This window comes from Pygocentrus nattereri, chromosome 15 (genome assembly GCF_015220715.1).
Source record: "Pygocentrus nattereri isolate fPygNat1 chromosome 15, fPygNat1.pri, whole genome shotgun sequence".
Classification (NCBI taxonomy): Eukaryota; Metazoa; Chordata; class Actinopteri; order Characiformes; family Serrasalmidae; genus Pygocentrus; species Pygocentrus nattereri.
The window spans coordinates 3,703,109-3,728,725 of NC_051225.1; the positions used below are offsets into that span (position 1 = coordinate 3,703,109).

A 25,617-nucleotide genomic window follows, 5' to 3' on the forward strand; every position below is an offset into this window, starting at 1 on the left:
GGAATTACGCATATTAGTGCAGCTGCAGCTTCATTAGAGCCGCGCTCAGCACGAGCTCCGTCCTCGGTTTACAGCCTCGGTAAGTCAAACTTAAACTTTTCACCTTTAAATGTTGCTGTTTGTGCTTCTATAACGCGGTCGGCGCGGTTTAGTTACAGAGGAGTTGAGCTCGGTTTTAGGACCTTTTCTATCAGATGATTTCCTCTGTAAGGAAATCAGCCGCAGCAGATAAAACACCGACTTTCTGCACTCATCGGCCTTTTTATCCGCTCCACTGACGTCATAGCTGCACTCTGTAGTTCTACAGTTACAGACTGTAGTCCATCTGTTTCTCTGATACTCTGTTACCCTGTTCTTCAGTGGTCAGGACCCCCATGGACCCTCACAGAGCAGGTACTATTTGGGTGGTGGATCATTCTCAGCACTGCAGTAACACTGACGTGGTTGTGGCGTGTGAGCGTGTGTTGTGCTGGTGCGAGTGGATCAGACACAGCAGTCCACTCACTGTCCACTCTGTTAGACCTTCCTACCTTGTCGGTCCACCTTGTAGATGTAAAGTCAGAGACGACAGCTCATCTGCTGCTGCACAGTTTGTGTTGGTCATCCTACAGTCCTTCATCAGTGGTCACAGTTTACTGCCCACAGGCGCTGTTGGCTGGATGATTTTGTTTCTCAGTCCAGCAGCGACACTGAGGTGTTTAAAAACTCCAGCAGCACTGCTGTGTCTGATCCACTGAGACCAGCACAACACACACTAACACACCACCACCATGTCAGTGTTACTGCAGTGCTGAGAATGATCCACCACCCGAATAGCACCTGCTCTGTGAGGGTCCATGGGGGTCCTGACCACTGAAGAACAGGGTAACAGAGTATCAGAGAAACAGATGGACTACAGCCTGTAACTGTAGGACTACAAAGACCAGCTATACCCTCACAGAAACCATCAAATGCATTTAGAATCAGTCATTGGTCACCTGTTAAACCATTAGGATGCTTTACATTCTGATAGAAGCCCATCAAAAAAGCCCAAACACATTACAAAACCACCAGGAACCAACAGAAGGATTTAATGGTTTCTTTTTTAATGGTGTGTGTGTGTGTGTGTGTGTGTGTGTGTGTGTGTGTGTGTGTGTACTTCTTTTCACGATAAACACAATCAACAGGAAGTTAATGGTAAAAGGAGTTATCCGGGAGTTCCGCTTACTTTTCTTCATGTTTGTGTAATTAAGCAGTTGAGATGTAAACAGAGCCACTCAGAGCGGTTTGGTGTGAAACGCTCTGTTCTAGAGAAAGTTACAGAGTCAGAACCGGTCACAGTGGTGGTGATAGGAACCAGACGTCCACCTCTAAAAGCTCCTCACAGAAAGTTCCTACATGACATGGTTATGAATTCACTGCCCACAGATGTTCGGAGAGTCTATGAGCTGCTGCTAGAACTTTCTGGACTGGTATCTTGAGATAGCATGATAAGTAACTCATTATTTCAAGATAAAAAGATAAGTAACAAAATAACTTTGTTATCTAGAGATAAGATAAATAACGAGATAATATACGTAACCTAATTCAAGATAAAATTATCTTGAGATAAAGTTAACATCTCAAGATAGCAACTTTGTTGTCTTGAGGTAAGTAACTCTATTTCAAGATAAGTTATTTTTATCTTGAGCTAAAAATATTTCAATATTTCAAAATAACTAGAGATAAGATGAATAACAAGATAATAATGTAAGTAACCTATTTCAAGATAACTATCTCGAGATAAAATAACTTCTCTCAAGATAGCAACTTTGTTGACTTGAGGTAACAATATAAGAAACGTGTTATTTCCAGATAATTTTGTTGTCTTGAGATAAGTAGTTTATTTCAAGATAACAATTTTGCTGTCTTGAAGGTACAATTTGTTATCTCAAGGTAACAACTGTATTATCTTGATATCATAATATAATTAACTCGTCTTTAAGATAACTTTTGTTTTATTTGTCAGCTGGATGATCAATACAGTGATAACAATGAATGCTTTAAAATATCAAGTGTCCAGCGTAGGGTTCTCCTTTAGCAGCTGTAGCCAGTCAGCAGCCTGTCCATATTGTCCACCCTCTCACACACACACACACACACACTAACAGCAGGCCATGTAGGAGGAGAACAGAGTAAAACACAGCACCTCCACACTGTTACTCCCCTCGGGTTCAGCTCAGCACCACATGTGTGATATAAATGTGTGGGTGGTGTAAGTGAAGACACTGAAAACGGGTCCCGCAGACCTGAACACCACACAAGGGTTAAGTGTGTTCTTGAGAAAGGCCTTAAGAAGAAGTCTACATCAGATTCATGACGTGTTCTTAAAGCGCAGAACCGTTCTCGCCTTTGTGTTCTTCAGTGTGTGTAGGTTCTGTTCTTGCCTAAGAACAAACCCCAGATAAGAGAACATTATAGGATCTTTGTGAAAACTGTGTGAGTGGAGTGTAAGAAGGAATTTCTTCTGAAGAGCAGTTGGTGAACGAGGCCCATTGATTCCAAACGTTTGAACTCAAGTCCAGCTACGCCTCTTTCGGTTGCTCAGTGCCTTCTGTGTCTTTTCAGGTGTTGGTTGATGAGCTCTGGGAGGTTGATGGTCAGAGCTGATGAAGCGCTGACTGTACTGTAGCCTACAGACAGGCTGCTGTGAGTAAGAGGCTTGGTCTTCTGTTTACATGTAGAAGCATCTGTGGGTGAAATCCTGTAATTTGTGAATACATTGATTCTAAGTTTTACATCATAAATATTGAAATATGCTGTTCTTTCCATATTTGCCTTACAGGAAATCTGATGCCTTGGGCCAGTTCTTATTCTCTGTATATTTCTACTGAGGAAATGGCTGCGGTAAATACAGACAGTGGCCCAGAAAAGTGTTTGGACATTTTTGCCATACTTATAAACGTATTGCATCACTGTGTTAGGAAACCAACCAAATCAAGCAACATTTATTTCAAGCAGACCGTCTGAACACCAGCATTTTCTTTTTGGCAGAATATTCTTTAAAACGAAAAGTGAGTCGGTCTGTCCCATGAATGTACAACATCAGTGGACAGTCAAGTCTGCCATGTGTTTGAACTGTTTTTCTCTGAAACCGACATCGTTTGACCTCGAGAACTTCATTGAAGCTTGTCCTTGGTTTAAAATGTCCAAATACTTTTGGGCGTCTATACACTTCACTAAAGTTATACACAGCAAAAGTGACATTAGCTGAAATGTCTAAATTGTTGCAGGAATTTTATGAGATATTTCTAGACGCTTTATCTTTTTCAAAGGGGTTCCTATCAAGGAAAACTGAAAATTTGCTAGATATAATAAACAAATATTTATTATTAAATAAATATGTACCGTTCACTCCGCAGTCTAAACAGTCCATATAAAGTGCTGGAGCATGTCGTGAAAACCAACGCATTTGCATATGCTTTGAGAATTAAGCACACAACACAGGACACACCTAATCAGAACAAGCAAGCAAGCAAAATGTATTTATATAGCGCTTTCTTACAACAGATACAGCAGAGAACAGAGCTCATTTGCATATTCGGTCTCAAAGGCAAAGAAGCTAAAACAGCCTGTTTAATTCTGAAGGTTGTAAAAATGAACTGTGGCTGTTTTGAGCCCAAAAAACACATTTATAATTGGACTTCAGAGGGAAAAAAAACACGTCATAGCTGTCCAGTGAAAAACAATCATCTCCATTTTTGGCGATTTTGACTTTTCTGCGTCGTTTAAGCTCAGCAGCCGTGCTTTACACTGTGTGAAAATTGAATGATGATTGGACCAATAGAAATGCTCCAAAATGGGTTAGAATAAAAACTTTGACATTGAAAGCAAAGACGGTTTTTGCCCTGTCCTGTAAAAGTTACTATTTTGGAGATAATTGGTTTTCACTGGACAGTGATGATATGAAAAAAGGAAAAATTACAGATGTATTTACGAGGTGTATTTTTTTGCACTGTATGTTTTGGTTAACAATTTTAAAGTTGGTTTAATTGTATTTGTTTCAATGTTGTGTAGGTTTAACAAATAGTATCAATAGAGTATCAATACCTACAACACTCGTTAACACTTTTGTCAGGTTAAATGTTTATTTGCTAATATTTAAAGTACTGGAAATTAATTTCAAAAGGTATCCAAACAGTAAAGTGACAGGATTGGACAGGTTTTTGGCTGTTTTCATACCTTTTTGAATGCAATTGATGAATATATTTACATTTATTTATTTTTGTATGTTATATTTCTATGTGTTATATTTCCCCTACATTTAAAATAAATGCATTTTAAAGCGTATTTGGTTAATATGGCAATATATTCTGAAATACGTTTTAGTGCTTGGAATGTGATTCTGCATGGAGTCTAATGTGTTTGGAATATCCAATATATCAAAAATATATGTCTAATTCCTTTAGCAGACTCATTTTGCTTATTTGTGAAAATAAGGCAGATAATTTTGCTTAATCGCACAAAAATATCGTGAGCCTCTTTCTGTAGGCTTCCTAGTAGCTGCGTAACTTCTTTTGTCTTCCTCACAGAAAGCATGGCAGTCTGGTACGCAGTGCGTCGCCAAAAGTGACCACACCAAACCTAAAGCCAGTGAGCTTGCCTATCTTAAAGGAGACCTCCTGACCATACTGACAGTGGAAACGGTAAAATGGCTTTGATTCTTTGTCACATATGTCGCCCCCCTGGAATTACAAGGTTCTGTAAGGGTTCTGAGCAGTTTGGAGATATTGAGCTTGAAAGATTTTGGATTCCAAATCGCAGAACCGACATGTGGAGCACGTCGTTTTATACCTGAAGACGACAGACACCCTAAATGTATTCTGACGTGGTGGCGGTGTGTTAGTGTGTGTTGCGCTGGTCCGAGCGGATCAGGCACAGCAGTGCCGCTGGAGTTTTTAAACACCTCAGTGTTGCTGCTTTAATCACCCACAGAACCTCATCAAAGGATGGTCAGAACACTCAAAGCACACAGGAAAAACATTAAGTGGCCTCTTTGAGGGCCTATTTATATACTGCAGTTCTTGATGTCATTATGGCAGAGGCCAGTGTTGTATTAACGGTTTCCGAATGAGTGCAGCTCTAGTTTGGACTTAACTGTGTCTCCAGAAGAGCCCGTCCAAATTTAGTGCATCACAAGACTGTAATGTCAGCAGAGGAGGCACTTACATGTTGTTATTTTACAGGGAAAGGGCATCTTCAGGGCCAGACACAATAGAACAGGTGAAGAGGGTCTGATCTCTGCTTCGAAAGTGCGAGAGCGGGAGGCCCTGCGTGTAGACCACCACCTCAGCCTCATGCCGTAAGTCTGGTCTAAAACAAAAAAAGGCTCATCTACACATACACAATGAGGACAAAAGTATTAGGACACCCCTCTTAACTATTGAGTTCAGGTGTTTCAGCCACGCCCATTGCTAAGAGGCGTATAAAATTCAGCACATAGCCTTGCAGCCTCGAAGGACAAACACCGGCAGTAGTGGGTCATACTGATGAGCTCAATGACTTTAAATGTGACACTGTCATAGGATATTGCCTTTGCCGCAAGTCAGTTTGTGAAATTTCTGCCCTGCTAGATCTGCCCCTGTCAACCGTAAGTGCTATACCTGTCAAATGAAAGCATGTAGAAGCAACAACAGCTTAATCATGCAGTGGTAGACCACATAAACTCAAAGAGTGGGGCTAGTGAGTGATGAAACGCCTGTCTTCTGTCGAATGATTCACTAAAGAGTTCCAAATTGCCTCTGGAAGCAACATCAGCAAAAGAACTGCATGTTAGGAGCTTCATGAAATGGATTTCCATGGCTGAGCTACTCCACACATGCCTAAGATTAAAATGCACAATGGCAAGCGTCGGCTGGAGTGGTGTAAAGCGCCACCACTGGACTCTATGGCAGTGGAAACGGAGTCTGTGAGTGATGACACACTTCTCTTTCTGTCAGTCTGATGGATGAGTCTGGGTTTGATGAATGCAAGGAGAACATTACCTGCCTGACTGCCAGCTGTAAAGTTTGGAGGAGGTGGGATGATGCTATGGGGTTATTTTTCAGGGGTTGGCCTAGAACCCTTAGTCTCAGTGAAGGGAAATCTTAATGCTTCAGCATACCTGAAGCATTTTGGACAATTGTACGCTTCCAAATTTGTGGGAACAGTTTGGGGAAGAACCTTTTCTGTTCCAGCATGACTGAGACCCAGGGCACAAAGCAGCTCCTTAAAGTCATGGCTAGGTGTGGAAGAGCTTGACTGACCCTCACAGAGCCCTGACCTTAACCCATTCCAGCACCTTTAGGGTGAAATAGAACAGAGATTGTGAGCCAGACCCTCTCATCCAACATCAGTGTCTGACCTCACAAATGCTCTCCTGGATGAATGGACAAAAATTCCCACAGACACTCTCCAACATATAGTAGGAAGCTTCCCAGAAGAGTTGAAGCTGTTAGAGCTGCAAAGGGGGACCAACTCCACATTAATACCTATGGCTTTAGAATGGGATCTCATGAAAGCTCGTGTAGGTGTCCTGATACTTTTGTCATAAATATGCTTTGTAGGTATCGCATTACTGGCTATTTATTTCATGGGGCAGATCTGCTAAAAGGCACTAATTACCGACTGTCTGCAGATATGGGCTTGGCCAGTCTAGCAGGCTGCTTTGTAAGGAATTCCATATGAGTAGCACAACATGCGTTTGACTCACATTCTATTTGTGATTTTCTCAATATTTTGAGTCAGAATAACGGCTAACATGAAACAATGAGTAATCATTTGTTACGTGCGTGATTATTTCTACAGTTATTCACAACTGTATTCAGAAAATAAGACATCAGTTAATCCGAACGACAGGAAAACAAATCATTCTTTTGACTGAACTTCTGAGCTGGAGTTCTGGACCGAGTGCATTTGGTAACTGCGATGCTGTAAAATCGCTGTCCGATGGCAGTGAGCGCATAAAGGTCATTTGAGAATGACATGATTTTGACTTTTATTTCTGTCATCATATTATAATTATGGCTTGTATGGCAGATGTTTATAAGTGCTTTTTCTATCAAAAAATAAATAAATGTGTTCGGAAAACTGGCTTTTCTGTTAAAACACTGGCAGCCGTTTTAGCCCTAAAGATAAGATGACCTTTCTCACTTCTATGTGCAACAAAGCCAAAGCACAGACAGCCGGACAGCCACTTTGAGCTTACTATAGACACTAAAATGGCACTACTTCTATTTATTAAATCGCATATATATATATATATATATGCAGTACTGTGTGAAAGTTTTAGGCGTCTAAGCAAATGTTTAAACAGTGGACCTCATCAGTGAGTTTATCACAATATACATTAGAATAAAGTCGTATTCATAATTCAAATAAACAGAAAAACAATAAACAGTAACAAGAATTTCTTGGGTCCATGTTTTTCCTGGACACCTTCACAGCCGCCACAGAGACTCGTTAATATCATCAATGACATCATGAGCTCAATTTACTGAGCACTGATTGGTCAAACCAGGAGCTGCTTTTTAACTACATATAATACTGGACTTCCTCGAGGAGGAGAGGCTTGGAGATGGGTCAACAAACACACTGACATCCAGAAAATCAACATTTATTATTTATATTATATAATCATTATTAATTAATATTCTATACATTTTGTTTATTCAGATAACACTTTTCTCAGCAAGTAAATAGATTTTGAAAATGTGTCTTGGGTGCCTAAGACTTTCACACAGTAGTCTAGACACACACACACACACACAGATATATATATATATATGTATATAGATAGATAGAGAGAGAGAGAGAGAGAGAGATAGAGAGAGGGGGGGGGGCAAGTAACAGTTAGGCCACAGTCTTAATTCATCTATTAGGTCTTAATAAAGTCTTAATACAGTGCACATACAGTACTATGCAAAGGTCTATGAAAATGTGTAATTGTATATCTCAGCAGTGTGTCTTTGCCAGAAAAAGTGCTATGTAAATTAGGATAAGTACAAATAAACAGAGATACAGTTGAAGTTACAAGCGTTGAGCATGTTCGCTGAAGTTACACACGCATGTAGTTTAGAGCTACAGAACTAGAAGAGCTAGCTGCGCTCCAGCCTCCGCATGGATTTGTTCAGTTAATAAGGCAAATCAATAAAGAGTCGTTTAGGTAAACTAAGTGCTGAATGATTACTGCAAACAGCAGACTTGCTTCAGTATTTTGAACACATTCATTCCCTGGCCACCAACCTTAGTGGATCATTTTCTCAGAAGATCTAAAACTGAATGCAGGGGGACAACATAGCACATTTTGTTCTTTGCAAAAATAATTTTGAAAGTATTTAAGTTAGAATAATTACATTTCTATACAAGCAATGACAAAAACGACTTGCATGCCCTGAGCACACTCCTTGGCTCAGATCTCTTTAAAACGCTGACAGATCACACTGAATTTAGGCAGGAGACCGCAACTGGGAAATGTGGTAATGTGGCCAGAAGCTTTACCTTGTATGACAACATGAAAGTCTGTATTAAATTGTGCCCTTGCGCCTCAGGTTGTTCCGCATGCTCACCTACCCTGCATAGATCATAAGCTAGGTGTACGTAATAAATTGGCAACTCAGCATATATTGTATGGAACATGGAAGCGGCACTGATTTGAGTCTAACCTGCATTCACAGCAGCTCTGCCAGTACACAAGTGTTGATATATTCAGTCATTACTTAAACTAATTGAGTGTATCATTAGAACAGTAACAGGAGTGTTAAGTGGTGTGAAAGGGGCTGCAGTACTGTGCAGAAGTCAAAGGCCGCCAAATGTTTTCATTTCCAACAAAAAGTACAAGTTATTCATTATTAAGTGTCAGAAAACATTTTTAACAACACACGACACAGAAACCTCAAGAATGTATACAAACAAATCAAATTTTAGGCTCTTTTTACCTTCATTCTTCCACTCTTTTCAGGAGACTCACTCTCAGATCCTCAAAGAACCCACAGACACGCCTCCAAAGTTCAGTCTCAGAAGCTTGTTGCACTTCCTGCTTCTCTTGATGAAAGCAATCCACGCATTAAACTTCTGTGACCAGAGGTTTTACGTGATTTTCCATCCTCTCTTTATCCCTCAGAATGAAACGGGCTTTTTTTTGTTTCCGCGCCGTTATGCCTCATATATAACCTCATATCTCCATTTTTATAGTTTATCAGTTTTTGACATAATTTGAAAGAGCCTGTTGTCTTTTACATTGTTTATAAATTTCATGATGAGTGGACCAAAGTAAATGTCGCAGAATGACTTGGAAAGATGTCTGGTTCCATTGACTTACATTAAAAGTAAAGTAAGTTTTTTCCTTCTCCTGTAAAGTTACCGTTTTGGAGATACACTGTAAAAAGTGTCTCGTTAGATCTACTTAAAAAATTGGTTTAAAACTAGTTTTACTCCACTCAAAAAAGGACTTTGATTGAAAGAATCATTAATTCAAAGGTATTTATTTAGGTTGAATAAAACTAGTTAATTTACTTGCCACCAAATGTGACGTAATTTTTTAAGTAGATCTGATGAGCCACTTTTGAGAGCGTATGGTTTTGTTCTGACAGTAGCGATATGTAAATGACCTCCGTTCTGATTGGCAATCTTGTATTGCGCCTTATTCAAAAAGCAGTCGGGGCTCGTAACTTCAGCATGAATGGTCTGTGTGTTGAACAGGTGGACACATGCTTTTTGTGACGTCACAAAAACTGACAGGCTGTTATTGCAGCCATGTGACTACGTGTGGAATGTGTGCGAGGAATGATTTGAAACTTAAACACTGAAACCATGTGCATACCAGTAGAAAAACCCCAGAAAAAACGTTAATTTCAACATTCAATATTCATTTTTCCATGATATGGGCTCTTTAATTTGTCTTCAGAGTTCGGAAGTAATCAAACCCATTCTGTGGAGTTGAGGTCTGGACTCTGGGGTGGTCAGTCTGTCGTTCGGCTTCTTTGTTTGGTGTGTCCGTCTCTTTTTCTCAGTGAGGTTCTTCTTGATCAGCTACACGTCCTTTCAGACCCACAGCGCTGAGTGGTCTTCTCACAGTGGAAGGATGGACAGAAACACCTGTGGATGTTTTCAGATCTGAAGCAGAATCAAAATCACTTGTTTTGCCAAGTATGTTGCACAAACAAGGAGCTGTGTAAATAAGCATTAGGTTACAGGGGAGTTACTGTAATGCAGTAAGGGAGGTTTCTCTGCTTTGGTTACGTTTAAAGTGTGAGGTGTCCACTGTGGTTAATGAGCTGTAGCTCTGGGGAAAGACCTATGACCACGTCTGGCTGTGCTGGTTTTGATTGCTCTGAATCCCCCTACCAGAGGAGGGTGTGTGGGAAAAGGTGATGTCCAGGATGAGAGGGCGACCACCTGGAAAACCTTGATTTTCGGCTCTCTCTCAAAGATGAAGCGCTGTTTGTCTGGTAGGGACGGTGTTGGTGTCTACCAGGTTTTCCAGGTGGTTGCTAGGAGTCCCATCTTCTCTGTAGCTCTCAATCACTGTTGTTTTTTCACTTATTGTTCTTTTGACTTTCTCCTTCCGTGTGCAAGTAAGTGGTCTTTTTGTCTGATTTCGTCAGAAATATTTTCTGAAAAATGACTGGAAATAAAATGACCTTTGCAAACATAAACGTTCTATATATAGATAGTATATTGATGCCACAGCCGCTGTTGACTTCCTATGTGATTTGAATTGTTTTGGAACATAATGGTTATAGGTGTATGTGTAGGAGGGGGCTGCTTCCTGTGTGTATTGATGTGTTTGACTTGTTGAGTTAGACTATGTAGCCCAGTGTGGTTAGTTACGGGAAGTGTGCAGTTTGCATGTGAATTTTGAAGAATTACTTTTGAGGCTCTAAAAGCAGGCTTATTTTTATGAAGCACAGAAAGCTTATTTAGGGTCAGTTCCCTTCTGTGGTTGTACGTGGTAGCTTTTCTCATGTAACGGATGTAAACGCTATGTAAAAGTCTGAGGTCACTCCATTCCAAGTTCTATTTCCAAGTTAAATACACTACTGTTCATTTTCGATATAAGATGTTTTAGATTAGATATAAGATACTCCACTTGCATAAGGAAGGAGAAAGTTTTATGAAAAGCCAGGAATTCCCAAAACTGGAGTACAAAATGGCTTCAATGCTACAGAGAAAATGTGCGTAAGTTAGTTAATATATTTCCAAACGTCCAGTGTTTACAGTAAACATACAGCACCCGCTTTATCTAATCAGTCCTTCAGTAAATTAAATCAGCTGCTGCTGCTGAACTGGACAAACCCATCTGCAGAGGTGGACAGTAACTGAGTAACTGAGTAAATGTAATTAGTTTCTGTACTTTAGTATTTTTTGGTGTATCTGTACTGAAGTTTCTCCGTTCTGGGCGACTTTTTCCTTTCACTCCACTACATTTCAGAGTCTAATATCCGACTTTTTCCTCCTACATTTTGAGAAATCTGTGGTTCCTTTTGGTTTCTGTGTGTATAAAAACGTCACATGTCAAAACGAAAGAAGCGCAAAGCCAGAGCACCAATCAGGGCCCAGCGGTCACTTTGTTTAGAGCTGGTTTTGACCTGTTGGTCATACCGACCCAGTGCAGCACGCGGTTCAACGTCAGCGCAGCAGCGTAAAACTTTGGGAGAGTCTGTTCAACATAAATGATGAACTAACCTAACTTTGTGTAAATAGAGCTCAATATAGAAATATGTCCACATATGCAGTCGAGACTGACGCGGCTTTTTTCTGAATTTCTACAAACACCATTTCATTTTATAGTAAATGAGTTTGGGCTGGTTTATGTTTATGAACAGACGCCTACAGATCAACATAGTAAAGGAGCTCATCTGTGATCCTGAGTTTAAAGCCAGTTTTTATTCAACTTAAACTTGGAACTAAGTTGTAAATAAATCTGAAACTGAAACTTTGCTTGTGTGTAAAAAGTGATTTCAGAGCCACTCGGTTCTCCCTGATGGAAACTGTTTACCTTCAGTGTTTTGTGCTTCTGATCATTTTAATAGACGTCAGCGTCACTAATTAATGACGTTCTATTAAAAGACTGGTTTACCAAGAGAGACGCTGGAGGACTTTCACCTGAAATGAGTTCATGAAGCCAGTCTGGTTATAAAAATGATAACAGGACCAGATCAGAGCCAGAATTACTCTTTTAGTATGTTTACTTTTGATACTTAATGCTGTATTGATGCTGTATTTAAGATTATTTGCATTTATTCTAATGTTATGTAGTAACTTAAATGGCAAAAAACTATGCCTATTCTATATTATAATACTATATCATTTTATTCCAAGGCATTCTTTAACATTTCTTTTGGTCCATATGTCACGAAATGTTCATAGAATGTAAAAAGCAGTCAGAGTTTTCAAACTGCAACAGTGACAGTGCAAAAGGCAGAGTACAAGTTATTCATTTTTCAGGAGATATTTATGGAGAGATTATAAATAATAATAATAAACTTGCAAAAGGAAGGAACTTCAAAGTAAAACCAGGAGCTTCCAAAACTGGAGTTCAAAAAAATGTTTAAAAGCTAATAAGAAAATGTTCCTCCTAACAACCACCTGGAAGACCTGGTCGACACCAAAACTGCTCTCATCAGATAAACAGCACTGAAAGCTTTGATCTCTGAGAGAGAGGAGAAAATCAAGCTGCTCCAGATCTGAAAACATCCACAGGTGTTTCTGTCCATCCTTCCACTGTGAGACCACTCAGCGCTGTGGGTCTGAAAGGATGTGTAGCTGATCAAGAAGAACCTCGCTGAGAAAAGGAGACGGACACATCAAACAAAGAAGCTGAACGATGGACTGACCACCCCAGAGTCCAGACCTCAGCACCACTGAATGGGTTTGATTACTTCAGAAAATCAACCAGCTTCTAAGACTGAACTTTGGAGGCATGTCTGCAGGTTCTTTGAGGAGCTGAACGTGAGTCTCCTGAGAAGAACGGAAGCTGGAATGAAGGTACAGGGAGACACACTGAAGACAGAAAGTGTCTCATTATATTTAGTTGTCGAGGCTGCTGTGTAATGGTTTCTGTGTCTTTTTATTCCCCACACTGATAAGTGAATTACATAGTGGCTTTTGTGGCTGGAAATTAAGTAAGTGAAGGGGGCTCTTTGACTTCTGCACAGTACTATGTCAGTGGTCATCGGCCATTTGATCATAAACACCTACCGTATAGGTGCACTTTGTTGTTTTGCTGCCCAATTTGTCAGCCATTCTCAGGCAATGTGCAACTTCATACAAACGTTTTTAAAGGTTAATATCTCCATGTAACTGTTTTCTCGTGCTGTTTGTGAACTTTCAGCTGGTTCCATGGTAAGATCTCTGGTCCGGAGGCTGTTGGTAAGCTGCAGCCTATGAAGGACGGCCTGTTCCTCGTACGCGAGTCCATTCGGCACCCTGGTGACTACGTGCTGTGTGTCAGCTTTAATCAAGAGGTCATTCATTACCGCATCATCTATCAGGACTCCAAGCTGACCATCGACAGAGGGCAGTACTTTTATAACCTCATCGACATGGTGGAGGTGAGATGTTTCCGAAGGTGCTGGCACTGAAAGTGCTAAACCATGCTCTTCAGAGGTGCTGTCAGTGTCTTCAGGCTGTAGGCCTGTATCTTACTTGTGCAGATTGTGCTTGACTCATTTCCTGTGGTCTGAAATTTCCGTGGTAAGCGACACGCTGACCAGATACTCCACAGAACCCAGGGATGTGACGCACTGTCACGCATGGAGTAATTTATATCAGACTGTTGCAGGTTTTAATGTGTGAAGAACATTTACCTCCCTCCTTATCTGGCCAGTCATATAACGGTGCTGTATTTTAGCACACGGTCTTATGCAGCAGTTTGGTCAAAGTTTGGTCAAAGCCCGGGTCAAATTACACGCTTTGTTAATTTTCTAAGTGAAAATAAGTCTGAATTTAAAATATTGGGGGAAAAAATTCAAACGCTAAATGTGTGCTAGCGATAGAATTGAATAAATCTATATGATGGCTGGGAAATCCAGAGCCAAACTCTGTTCTCCAAGTCTAGCTCACATGATTTTGGCTGCTTTTTCTTCAAACTCTTGTTACTTTTTGCCGTGTTTGTTTATTTGCATTTATTCCAGTGTTATATGATGAATTTTACAACACAAACAACATTATTGCAGAGATAAAAGGCTTTAAATAACGTGCTTAGATTACATTACATTACATTACATTAGATTACATTAGATTTGATTAGGTTCGACTCTATAGTCCTTGTGCAGAATTCAGGTACAGAGCCAAAGAAATGCAGTTAGTATCAAACCAGAAGTGCAAAATACAGTATTATCATATATAAAGTGCAGGAAAGTAACCAGTACGCAGTGCTGTGGTTACAATGTGCACAAAAAGGGTGGTAGAGTGGTAAATAAAATACAGGTATGCATGTATAAATATAATACACATATATTTTTCAGTTTTTTACATCATTTGAAAGTATCTGCTGTCCCTTTACATTGTATGTAAATTTCATGAAGAACGGCCCAAAATGACTTGGACATAAATCTGGTTCCATTGACTTACATTAAATGTAATGTGGGTTTTTTCCTTCTAGTGTAACGTTACCATTATGGAGATACGAGGTTTTCTCCCGAGAACAGCGATGTACAGAGAGAGTGAAGAGACTGCAAATGTAGGTCGTGTGTACAGTCAGAGCAGCATATGTAAAGTGATACATGTGCAGTAACTGACTAATAGTGCAGTAAAATATGTGCCAATATGAAAAGTGCAATAATACTGACACAGAAATTAGAGTAACAGTGCAGTGAGTGCAGAGATGCAGTTGTGTGATGGTGTGGAGGTCAGCAGGGTGACTTCCTCGGCGGAAATGCTCTTCCTGAGCCTGCTGGTGCGGGAGCAGAGGTTCCTGTAATGCCTTAGCTGCCTTACTGTTAGTCCCCTTTGTGCATAGTGGTGGTGTAATTATTTTCACTTAGAAAACCAACAGAACACTTCATTTGACCGGCAGTGTTCAAACATACCGCTATATCTACTATATCCATTACGCTGTGAGGCTGGGAAAAGAGTGAAAAACAACAGAACCGATTATAATTTCCTCTTAAACCTGTTGGTCATTTATTCTAAACCATCCAGCGCATGCTTTTCACACAGTGTGTGCATGGGTGCAAATTTGGTCTGACAAGTGGGGGTAGAATCTGAAAGCTAAAGCCCACATACAACGACAAGCATAAAACTAGGTGAGAAGGTGAACCTTCAGTTAGAGTGGCTATGTCGTCGTATGTGTCTAATGGCTTATAAATCACTATTAAACAAAAAAAGACTAAATACGGTTGTTAACAGTGCGTAATGTAATGTATTTAGATACATATTCAGTATCAGTTTCTTGTTTCTGACAGATTTGACTTATCACTGAAATAAGTTCTGTTTTTTGATCTGCATGTTAAAATAAATATTGTAGAAAAATACTTTTATAGTGATCAATGTGACACGTTAATGGAAAGGACTATAAATTAAGTCAGTCAGTGATTTTAGTACAATAAGCGTTGCAAACAATGCAATTCATAATATCTGGCACGATTAGCCCCTCCCAGTTATCCATGTGCTTTTGTTTACTTGTCCATGTGCTTTTTCTTTTGATTCTTCCCTGTCCTGCCCCCTTGTTTCTAGACCTTGGTTGTAACCACCTGTGTTTGCCGCTTGTGTCTTGCTGTCCCTCATCATCCCTGTTGTATTTAAGCCCTGTGTTTTCCCATGTTCGGCTGCTGGTCTTTGTACTGTTTGAAGTGTTTGATGTATGGTATTGTTTGGTGTTTGGATTTCTGTGTTTCTATTTCGTTATGTCTGTACCCCAATCTCTCTGTGTTGGCTACCTGACCCTGGACCGTCTTGACCCTGATTCTGGATTTGACCCTAACCCTCCTCAACGCTCCGTTATGTTATCTATGTTATGCTGCTTTTTATGCACATCTGGTACAAATTTGATGCACTTGAATAACTGTGGGTCACAACACAGGAGCGTCAGCCAAATCAGAGTACTTCATGACATGCAAGACTTGAACTCCTCCATTTGCTCCAACTCCTCAAATTAGAAGCCAAGATACGGTGGTGTGCAAAAGTTTTGGCGCCCCCAGCCAAATGACGCTTCGTTGACGTTCTAAGTGAAAGTTAAACACACCCTCTACAGACAACACTCTTCTGCACATTTTAGGGCAAAAAATTACTCTCTGAATTTAACAAATTGGGGTAAAAAAAACATAAAACGTGACATGTGCAGAAGTTATGGCACATTTTGCATATAATCCACCCCCCCCCTAAAACTCAACTATATAATATGCCTTTTGCTACAGTCATCCAAAGACTGCATAGTTTCAAAAGTGGGTGGAACATGCCCCCCCTTCCATTTTGCGCTGTTTATGAGTGAGAAAGATCGCTAAGACGGCAACCCTAACAAAAAAATCATTTTAATTACTTAAGTAAACTTAAGTAAAGTTCAAGTATGCACCCGCAGTAGTAAGTATACCAATATGAGTGTACTAGTAGTATACTTGTAAATGTACTATTTCAGTACTTCTTGGGGCTAAATTGGCCCACTTTAGTAGTCTTTAGTATAACACACGTAAAATGATATACATCCATTGGCTTAAGTGCATGTCTCTGGAATGTGGGAGGAAACTTGAGCACCTGGAGGAAATCCACACAGACACGGAGAGAAGTATACTAGTAGCACACTTGAGTAAACTTCTTGTAAACCTTTTGTAAGGGAAGCAGAACAGCGGCAGAGAAGATATTCAGAATCTATCGATATACATGCAACACAGAGTTCCTATCACTGCTCGGAAGAATTTCGATTTTTTACTGAACAAAATGTGACGGCTGTGACATGCTGTGATGTGCTGATTTGTTAATCAGGCTTTAGTAGGTGGGGAAGTGGCAGACTATCTGGAGCTCAGAGTGTGATGGTCTAATTGTAACATGATCTATTTCTTGCTCTAGTTCTACTCTAAGAATAAAGGAGCTATTGCTACCACACTGCAGAAGCCCAAGGAGAAGGAAGGCACCAAATCAGCAGCGCTGCAACTGTATAAAAGTAACTGTTTCGCTACAGAAGCATCGGCATGTGTTAAACTTTTTAAAATGTGTTCTGTATTTTTATTTGTATCTAATCATTTATTTCTCTCACACTTTCAGCGGGATGGCTATTGGATCTCCCCAACCTGACTCTAGGAGAGAAAATAGGACAGGGGGAGTTTGGAGGTTTGTTCTCATTCTCGTAACTAAGATCCAGACAGTGCAAAAAGAATTATTATTTTTTTTGCCACCAGATGGCGACATATGTTTGGTTTATAATGTGTATACATATTATATATTTATAATATATAACGGAATCTCCACTCTTCTGTGTTAAAATGCACAAAACTGTATATATTTTTCAGTCAAATTTACCAACTAATTATTTTTGTGCATATTGATTACCAGCCCTAGGCTGTGTCCAGTAACACTTTACTGTAGGGTACTGTTCATAAGGCTACATATCACCTACATGAGCTTGTCATAACAACTGACATAACTCTACATAAATGTTTATAAATGGTCATTCCAATAGATGTCATCTGATATAAATGGTACTTTTGCCCGTTCTGATCAGAGTTAGTTAAGTAGCCTTTATGACAGATGTGACCTATTGGAATAAGCATTTATAAACATTCATGTAGAGTTATGTCAGTACTCGCAACAAGCTTGCGTAGATGTGACATAGCCTTATGAACGGTACCCTACAGTAAAGCTATTAAAGGGCGATGTCAGATTTGAGATTATGAAAAACATCATTCTGGGAAGTTTGATGTAAATAGTGCCATTATGGAGAAACATGCTGAGGTGTTCACAGTGGTGGTGATAGGAACCAGAAGAGTACGACGCCTCTAAAAGCTCCTTCACAGAAACGTATTACGTGAACACGCTGCCTGATGTCTGAGACATTGCTATACAATAGTTTTAAGAAGGTTTTGACCTGAAACACACACAACCTAAGCCACTTATCCTCCTGGAGCCTATCCCAGCAGTCATTGGGCGGAAGGCAATCTGGACAGGTTGCCAGTCCATCACAGGGCAAACACACAGACAAACACATTCATATACAGGAGCAATTTAGCATGTCCAGTTGCCCTGACTGCATGTCTTTGGACTGTGGGAGGAAACCAGAGGAGACCCACACAGACATGGGGAGAACATGCAAACTCCACACAGAAAGGACCCGGTCGCCCGTCCGGGGAATAAAACCCAGGCCCTTCCTGCTGTGAGGAGACAGCACTGTTTTGGCCTAAATTTATTTTTAAAATTCACGGCAGAGAGGTACACGCAGGATGTTGTGAGGCAAAGTAGTCCCCAAGGAAAACCACTATTTTATCGCCATCGACATTCCATGGAGCAATTCCATGGAGGTTAGGGAACCAGCCTTGTGACCGGAAGGTCGCTGGTTCGATCCCCTGAGCTGACAGCATGTGCCCTTGAGCAAGACGCCTAAACCCCAACTGCTCCCTGGGCACAGTGGATTGGGCTGCCCACCGCTCCGGGCAAGTGTGCTCACTGCCTCCTAGTGTGTGTGTGTTCAGTAGTGTGTATGTGGTGTTTCACTGCGGAGGTGAAATTTCCTTGTAGTGGGACCAATAAGAGTCACTTAACTTAATATAAAAACTCAGAAGACTGGTGTAGGTGTACTGGTGGTTTTGATACTTGTAAGAACATATCAAATAATAAAAGTAAATTTAATAAATGAAGACTCAGATCAGGTAAGGATAAAAAGTGAAACATTAATAATTATAAAAATAAATAAAAATATTATTTAAAAAGAAATTAAAACATATATAAGATATAAAGGGTAATAAAATCAAGTAAAAAAAAAACAAGAGAAAGATAAGATGAACAAAATTATCAAAATGACAAATATTTAAAAATAACAATGATAATTAAAATAAGAATATGAATAATAATGGATAAAATAACAAATAAATAAGAAAATAATGAAAATAATATAAAAATGGTAAAAAATCAGGTCTAACAGTTGCAGGCGGAGTGGAGGTGGTTAGAAGTTTAAAATGACCAAGTGACACCAGCGAACTGGATCCTGCCCACCTTTAGTTTACACACCTTTATTTTGCTTTGTCTGTGGCCCTTGGCCTACTATAAATGTTGCTCTTTGGCCTCTCAAGAGCAAATAATTTAGGCGCCCCAGCTGGAATTCACCTGTATTTTTCTCATCAAAATACTGAAACACCAAAACACCAGAGTCTCACAGTCCTTCTCACTCATCTTTAGCGGTGTATGAAGGAGAGTACATGGGCAGAAAGGTGGCTGTGAAGAACATAAAGTCTGACGTCACCGCTCAAGCTTTCCTGGACGAGACGTCGGTCATGACGTGAGTGCTTCTGCCCACACCCCTCTCACTGTCATTTAAAATGAAACCAGTTGTGTAAATGCCAGCTTTACCCTGACTGTGTCCGTACAACTTGCTGAAAGATTCCATAATCCGTGTCCTCTGTGTCCTTTTCCAGGAAACTCCAGCATAAAAATTTAGTGCAGTTAATAGGAGTGATTCTACATAACGGCCTCTACATCGTGACAGAATTCATGGCTAAGGTATGACTTACATGATACGTACATGATATAAGAAGGCCAGCATTCCGTGTCTTAAACTGAAATTAATTACGAATTATTAAATTAGAAATGGTAACTTCATATGTGAACTCATGAAATGACTACTCACACAATGTAAAGGGCAGCTGGTTTTCAGATGGTGCAAAAAAAAAATCTGTTTTGTTTCAAAATGCCAGCAACAGTATGTACACTATATGGACAAAAGTATTGGGACACCTACTCATTGTACCTACAGGAATTTTTTGGGCCTTCCCATTCTTAATCCATAGGTATTAATGTGGAGTTGGCCCCCCTTTGCAGCTCTAACAGCTTCCACTCTTCTGGGAAGCTTCCTACAAGATTATGGAGAGTGTCTGTGGGATTTTTTGTCCGTTCATCCAGGAGAGCATTTGTGAGGTCAGACACTGATGTTGGCTGAGAAGGTCTGGCTCGTAGTCTCTGCTCTAGTTCATCCCAAAGGTGTTGGATGGGGTTGAGGTCAGGGCTCTGTGAGGGCCAGTCAGGTTCTTCCACACCAAACTCACCCAGCCGTGACCTTGCATTGTGCCCTGGGTCTCAGTCATGCTAGAACAGAAAAGGTTCTTTCCCAAACCGTTCCCACAAAGTTGGAAGCGTACAATTGTCCAAAATGTCTTGGTGCTGAAGCATTAAGATTTCCCTTCACTGGAGCTAAGGGTCCTAGGCCAACCCCTGAAAAATAACCCATAGCATCATCCTACCTCCACCAAACTTTACAGTCAGCACAATGCAGTCAGGCAGGTAATGTTCTCCTGGAAAACAAGAAACCCAGACTTGTCCATCAGACGGGCAGATAAAGTGTGTCATCACTCCACAGAACACGTTTCCACTGCTCTAGTGTCCAGTGGCGGCGCTTTACAGCACTCCATCCGACGCTTGGCATTATGCCTGGTGATGTACGCCTTGCATGCAGCTGCTCGGCCATGGAAACCCAGGGCATGAAGCTCCAGTGGACGGTTTCTGTGCTGATGTTAATGACAGAGGAGAACTGGAACTCTGCAGTTACTGATCAGCAGAGCGTTGGTGACTTTTATGCATTATGCTCCTCAGCACTCGGCGACCTGCTCTGTAACTCTGTGGCTGAGTTACTGTGATTCATAAACACTTTCACTATTCAATAATGCCACTCACAGCTGATCGTGGAATTTCTAGGAGGGAAGAAATTTTGCGAAATGACTTGTTGCATTGGTAGCATTCTATGACAGAACTGCGCTCTGATTCAGCACAAATGTGCGTAAAGGCAGACAGCATGACTAGCTGCTTGATTTTATAGACCTGTGGCAATGGAACCGAATGAAACACCTGAATTCAATGACTAAGGAGTGTGTCCCAATACTTTTGTCCATATCATTTATCTTTAAAGAGCTCATGTCATGGAAAGCCAGAATTTCCTTACTTTTTATGAAATGAGAGAGTAGATGTAGTATGTAAACATTGGTAAGGTTTCAAAATCTATTGTTTGCTTCCCAGCATATATGCAAAAACAGCCTGTTTGAGTTTCATTGTTTTTGTGATGTCACAAAAACCAACACATTTACACATAGCTACCTGTTCAGCTGACGCTAGTTTAGCCCCACCCATTCATACAGTGCAGCCAGTTTAGAGATAAAAGTATTTGCGTATTTCACTCTTAAAGGCACAGTAATGAAATCCGTGTGTTTAATTTTAAAGGATAAAGAGATGTTGGAAATACAAATTATGTAAATTTTACAATTTAACACCACATAAAACAAGAAGCTTGTAAACATGTACATCAGGGAGAAAACAAATACAAGAAAATGTTGGATATATGCCTTTAAAAGCAATGTGATGGGTCTGTGTTGACTCACGCTGGCTCTTTTGTACATGGATGTAGTAGTAATGGTGTGTGCTGTCTCTTAGGGTAATCTGGTGAACTACCTGAGGTCACGGGGACGTTCAGTCATCACTACAGTCCACCTCCTGCACTACGCGCTGTAAGCATTTATATAGACAAGTCCAGTTTACAATTATTACTCTACAGCATTGCCTATGTGGCTATAATGCCTATAGGGACTAATTCATTCTTAAATATAAATGCCTAAAGGAAAGATCTTAACTATTTTCCTACTTGGTCAGGTGTGGAGCTGTACCAGGGATTCTGAAATATGAATGATATAAATCTTTGTCATTAAGAAATCATTTGAATCATTTAATCTTAGTTCCTTAGTCTTCTGTTGTAGCACAGAGCACATGGAGACATCCTCACGTATGCAGTGCTTTACTATGTGAATTTGAGTCACGGTGTTTGGCTGGACTTTGCAGAGAGGTGTGTGAAGGGATGGAGTATCTGGAGTGTAAGAAGCTTGTTCATCGAGACCTGGCTGCCCGCAACATCCTTATATCTGAGGACAATGTTGCCAAGGTCAGTGATTTTGGCCTGGCCACGGTCGACCTGGCCAAGGTCGACTTGCAGAACATCGACAGCACAAAGTTACCTGTCAGGTGGACCGCACCGGAGGGCCTGAACAACAAGGTGAGAAAATGCAGCAAAGTTGTTGGGAAAATTGTGAGTGTAGCCTTTTACACCTCATAAAACCAGAGAGACTCGCTTTGCTTCAGCTGGATTTACTTTATTGTACTTTTTGTACTTTTTTTGTACTTTTATAGTACTCTCATAGTGAGTTGAAGAGCCCTTCACACCAGGACACCAACACACTGTTAGCCTGAATGTACGTTTAGCTGTGGTTAGAGACAAAAACACAGCAAATCGAGTAGATTTGTATCAAAACCGTTTAATGTACGCTCTTAAAAAAGATGGTTCTTCAAAGGTTCTTTAGTAAAGAGAATGGTTCTATTTGAACCCTTAGTTCTGTAGAAAAAGCCTCAGAATGCCGTGTTTATTTGCTGCACTGTGAGCTTGCCTGTGTTGGTTTGTTGTTATTAACGGTGTGTTCTTCTCTGCCCTTACAGAAGTTCTCCACACGGTCAGATGTTTGGAGTTATGGCGTGCTCCTGTGGGAGATTTTCTCCTATGGCATGCAGCCCTACCCCAAGATGGTGAGTTGGTTGTGCCATTCTCTGACCAGTCAGTTCCCAACAAAACCAAATAAAAATAAAAACAAGTGTGAAATATCGGCCCTTGGTTAATGAAGGCCTTTTAATCCAAAGTGTATTTATCTCCTTTCTGTTCCACTCGGAGTTGCAGTTCAGTGCGTTCACCAGTAGAGGACCCACACAGACAAGTTTTACTTTGACTGAAAATGTGACAGCTGATAATTCAGTAATAATGTTTTAATCTGATTTACATCAGTGTTAAATGGTCTTGTGAACGTGCCTTGCTGTACAGATCAGTGTGGGCAATGTAGTATTTATCATTATCAAACCACCTCCTTGCATCTACACTCATTGTCCATCTTATCAGCTCCACTTAGTGTATAGCTGCACTCTGTAGTTCTACAGTTACAGACTGTAGTCCATCTGTTTCTCTGATACTCTGTTACCCTGTTCTTCAGTGGTCAGGACCCCCATGGACCCTCACAGAGCAGGTACTGTTTGGGTGGTGGATCATTCTCAGCACTGCAGTTACACTGATGTGGTGGTGGTGGTGTGTTAGTGTGTGTTGTACTGGTCTGAGTGGATCAGACACAGCAGTGCTGCTGGACTGAGAATAGTCCACCAACCAAAAATATCCAGCCAACAGCGTCCTGTGACCACTGATGAAGGACTAGAGGACGACCAACACAAACTCAAATTTTAAATCAGATTTAAAATTAAGATACTGGAATTCAGATTCATTTCAAAAGGTATCCAAGCAGTAAAGTGCATTAGACAGGATTTTGGCTGTTGTGTTTGATAAAAACATTTGCATACATTTATTTTTCTATGCTACATTTCTATGTCTAATATTTCCCCATACATGAGTGCATTTTAATGTGTGTTTGGTTAATATGGCGATATACTCCAGCAGCACTTCTGTGTCTGATCCACTCAGACCAGCGCAACACACACTAACACACAACCACCACGTCAGTGTTACTGCAGTGATGACCCACCACCCAAATAGTACCTGCTCTGTGAGGGTCCGTGGGGGTCCTGACCACTGAAGAACAGGGTAACAGAGTATCAGAGAAACAGATGGACTACAGTCTGTAACTGTAGAACTACAGAGTGCAGCTATACAGTAAGTGGAGCTGATAAAGTGGACAATGAGTGTAGAAACAGGGAGGTGGTCATGATGTTACGCCTGATTGGTGTAGTTTTCTGAGTGATCTCTAGATTCACTGTTGTCTGTGTAAAACAGGTAGAGGCTTTTATGAAGATGTGCCACGTGTACATTTAAACATTTACATTTATTATTTTAGTGTAATTCTGTCATCGAAACATTCATTCAGCGCTGTTTGGTGTGAAATGGTTGATTGTAGAGACCCCTTACAGTGGTGGTGATAGGAACCAGGGGTCGCCATGACTACAACACAAATATAGACATTTTATGTTCTCTCCAAAACCACTAGTGAACCTAAACATGAGTTTTTATGTCATGTTGAAGATGCCCTGCATGTACTCCTCCACCATTGATGAATGGATTGAAAAAAAAGTGTTTTGGGCCAAAATCTTCTCTCATGTAGTAACTTTCAGTGAGGGAGCTCTTAGAGGTGGACGTCTGGTTCCTATCACCACCACTGTAAACAATGCTGACTCTGTAAGTTTCTCCAGAGCAGAGCGTTTCACACGGAACCGCACTGAATGGCTTTGTTTAATGATTCAGATGTGCAAAAATGTGGAAATATTGCTGGGATTCCCCTTCAATCAAGAAGAGCACACACTATTACTACTGCACTGTAAGAGAGAAAAGAGGAATTAAATGACCGACGTAATTAGCTGAATAATGTGGCTTTGGGTTGACACCATAAGTCCTTCACTGGCTCTTGCTATATGGTCTGAATCTCTCTTTATAAAACAGTAAGAAATCATTATCTACAAAGAGTGTTCAGTGTCTAAATGGGCTTATTAAAAAAAAGACCACCAGGCTTGAGCAAACAGTATATTTTTAATGTTTGTAGATGCAGTTTGTAGTTCTCCGTTTCTTTCATCCGCTGCAGACTCTGAAGGAGGTGAAGGAGGAGCTGGAGCAGGGCTATCGCATGCCAGCTCCTGAAAACTGCCCACCAGAGGTTTATGCCCTAATGACGGCCTGCTGGGAGAAGGAACCCAAGATGAGGCCGTCGTTCCACAAACTCCGAGAGCGTCTACAGACCGAGCTGACCAACTATGAATCTGACAATGGGTCATGACCCCACATAACTGCTTCCTTCGTCGGAGAAGAGACGTTTTACTCTGTATATACTCTAATATCACACTATACTGGACAGCTCTGGGGTGTTCCATCAAGGCCCTGTTCACAAAGACGTGACACTGAATGTAGACCTGCTAAGTTATTATTCCTTATTTATCTACAGCTTTATAAAGCAGTAATGTTAGCATGTTTTCATCATTTTCTAAGTGAAAATAAGTTAATACGTCGTTTTTAAAGACACTTCTTCTGCATATTTTAATGGACAACTGTTTTTTTGTCGAATTTAAAGGGTCCATATCATTTTACAGTGTTTTTCCAGCGGTGGACGAAGTAAACTAACCATGTACTTGAGTTAAAGTCGAGACCCCCAAGGTAAAATATCACTCCAGTAAAAGTAGAAGTTCCTCCCTTTAGACCTCCACTTGAGTAAAAGTACTAAAGTATTTCCCTTCAAATGTACTTAAGTATAAAGTAAAAGTACTAAAAGAGTAATTCTGGCTCTGATCTGGTCCTGTTATCATTTTTATAACCAGACTGGCTTCATGAACTCATTTCAGGTGAAAGTCCTCCAGCGTCTCTCTTGGTAAACCAGTCTTTTAATAGAACGTCATTAATTAGTGACGCTGACGTCTATTAAAATGATCAGAAGCACAAAACACTGAAGGTAAACAGTTTCCATCAGGGAG

At 40.5% G+C, this 25,617-nt stretch overlaps 1 protein-coding gene across 2 annotated transcripts; it reads left to right on the plus strand.

The window, feature by feature from the left end:
- Window positions 1-25,299, plus strand: matk (megakaryocyte-associated tyrosine kinase). Of its 2 annotated transcripts, none has more exons than XM_017702581.2 (14): window positions 1-79; window positions 2,587-2,671; window positions 2,804-2,865; window positions 4,551-4,664; window positions 5,205-5,320; window positions 13,331-13,550; window positions 17,002-17,095; window positions 17,197-17,262; window positions 19,321-19,420; window positions 19,557-19,641; window positions 21,559-21,632; window positions 21,961-22,171; window positions 22,609-22,695; window positions 24,738-25,299. In XM_017702581.2, exons 3-14 carry the CDS (start codon window positions 2,812-2,814, stop codon window positions 24,927-24,929), a joined length of 1,413 nt encoding a protein of 470 aa, XP_017558070.1. In that variant the 5' UTR covers window positions 1-79; window positions 2,587-2,671; window positions 2,804-2,811; the 3' UTR covers window positions 24,930-25,299. The 2 variants fall into 2 exon arrangements, with proteins under 2 accessions (XP_017558070.1, XP_017558069.1); XM_017702580.2 differs by having other exon boundaries at window positions 2,587-2,667.
- Window positions 25,300-25,617: the final 318 nt, after the last annotated feature.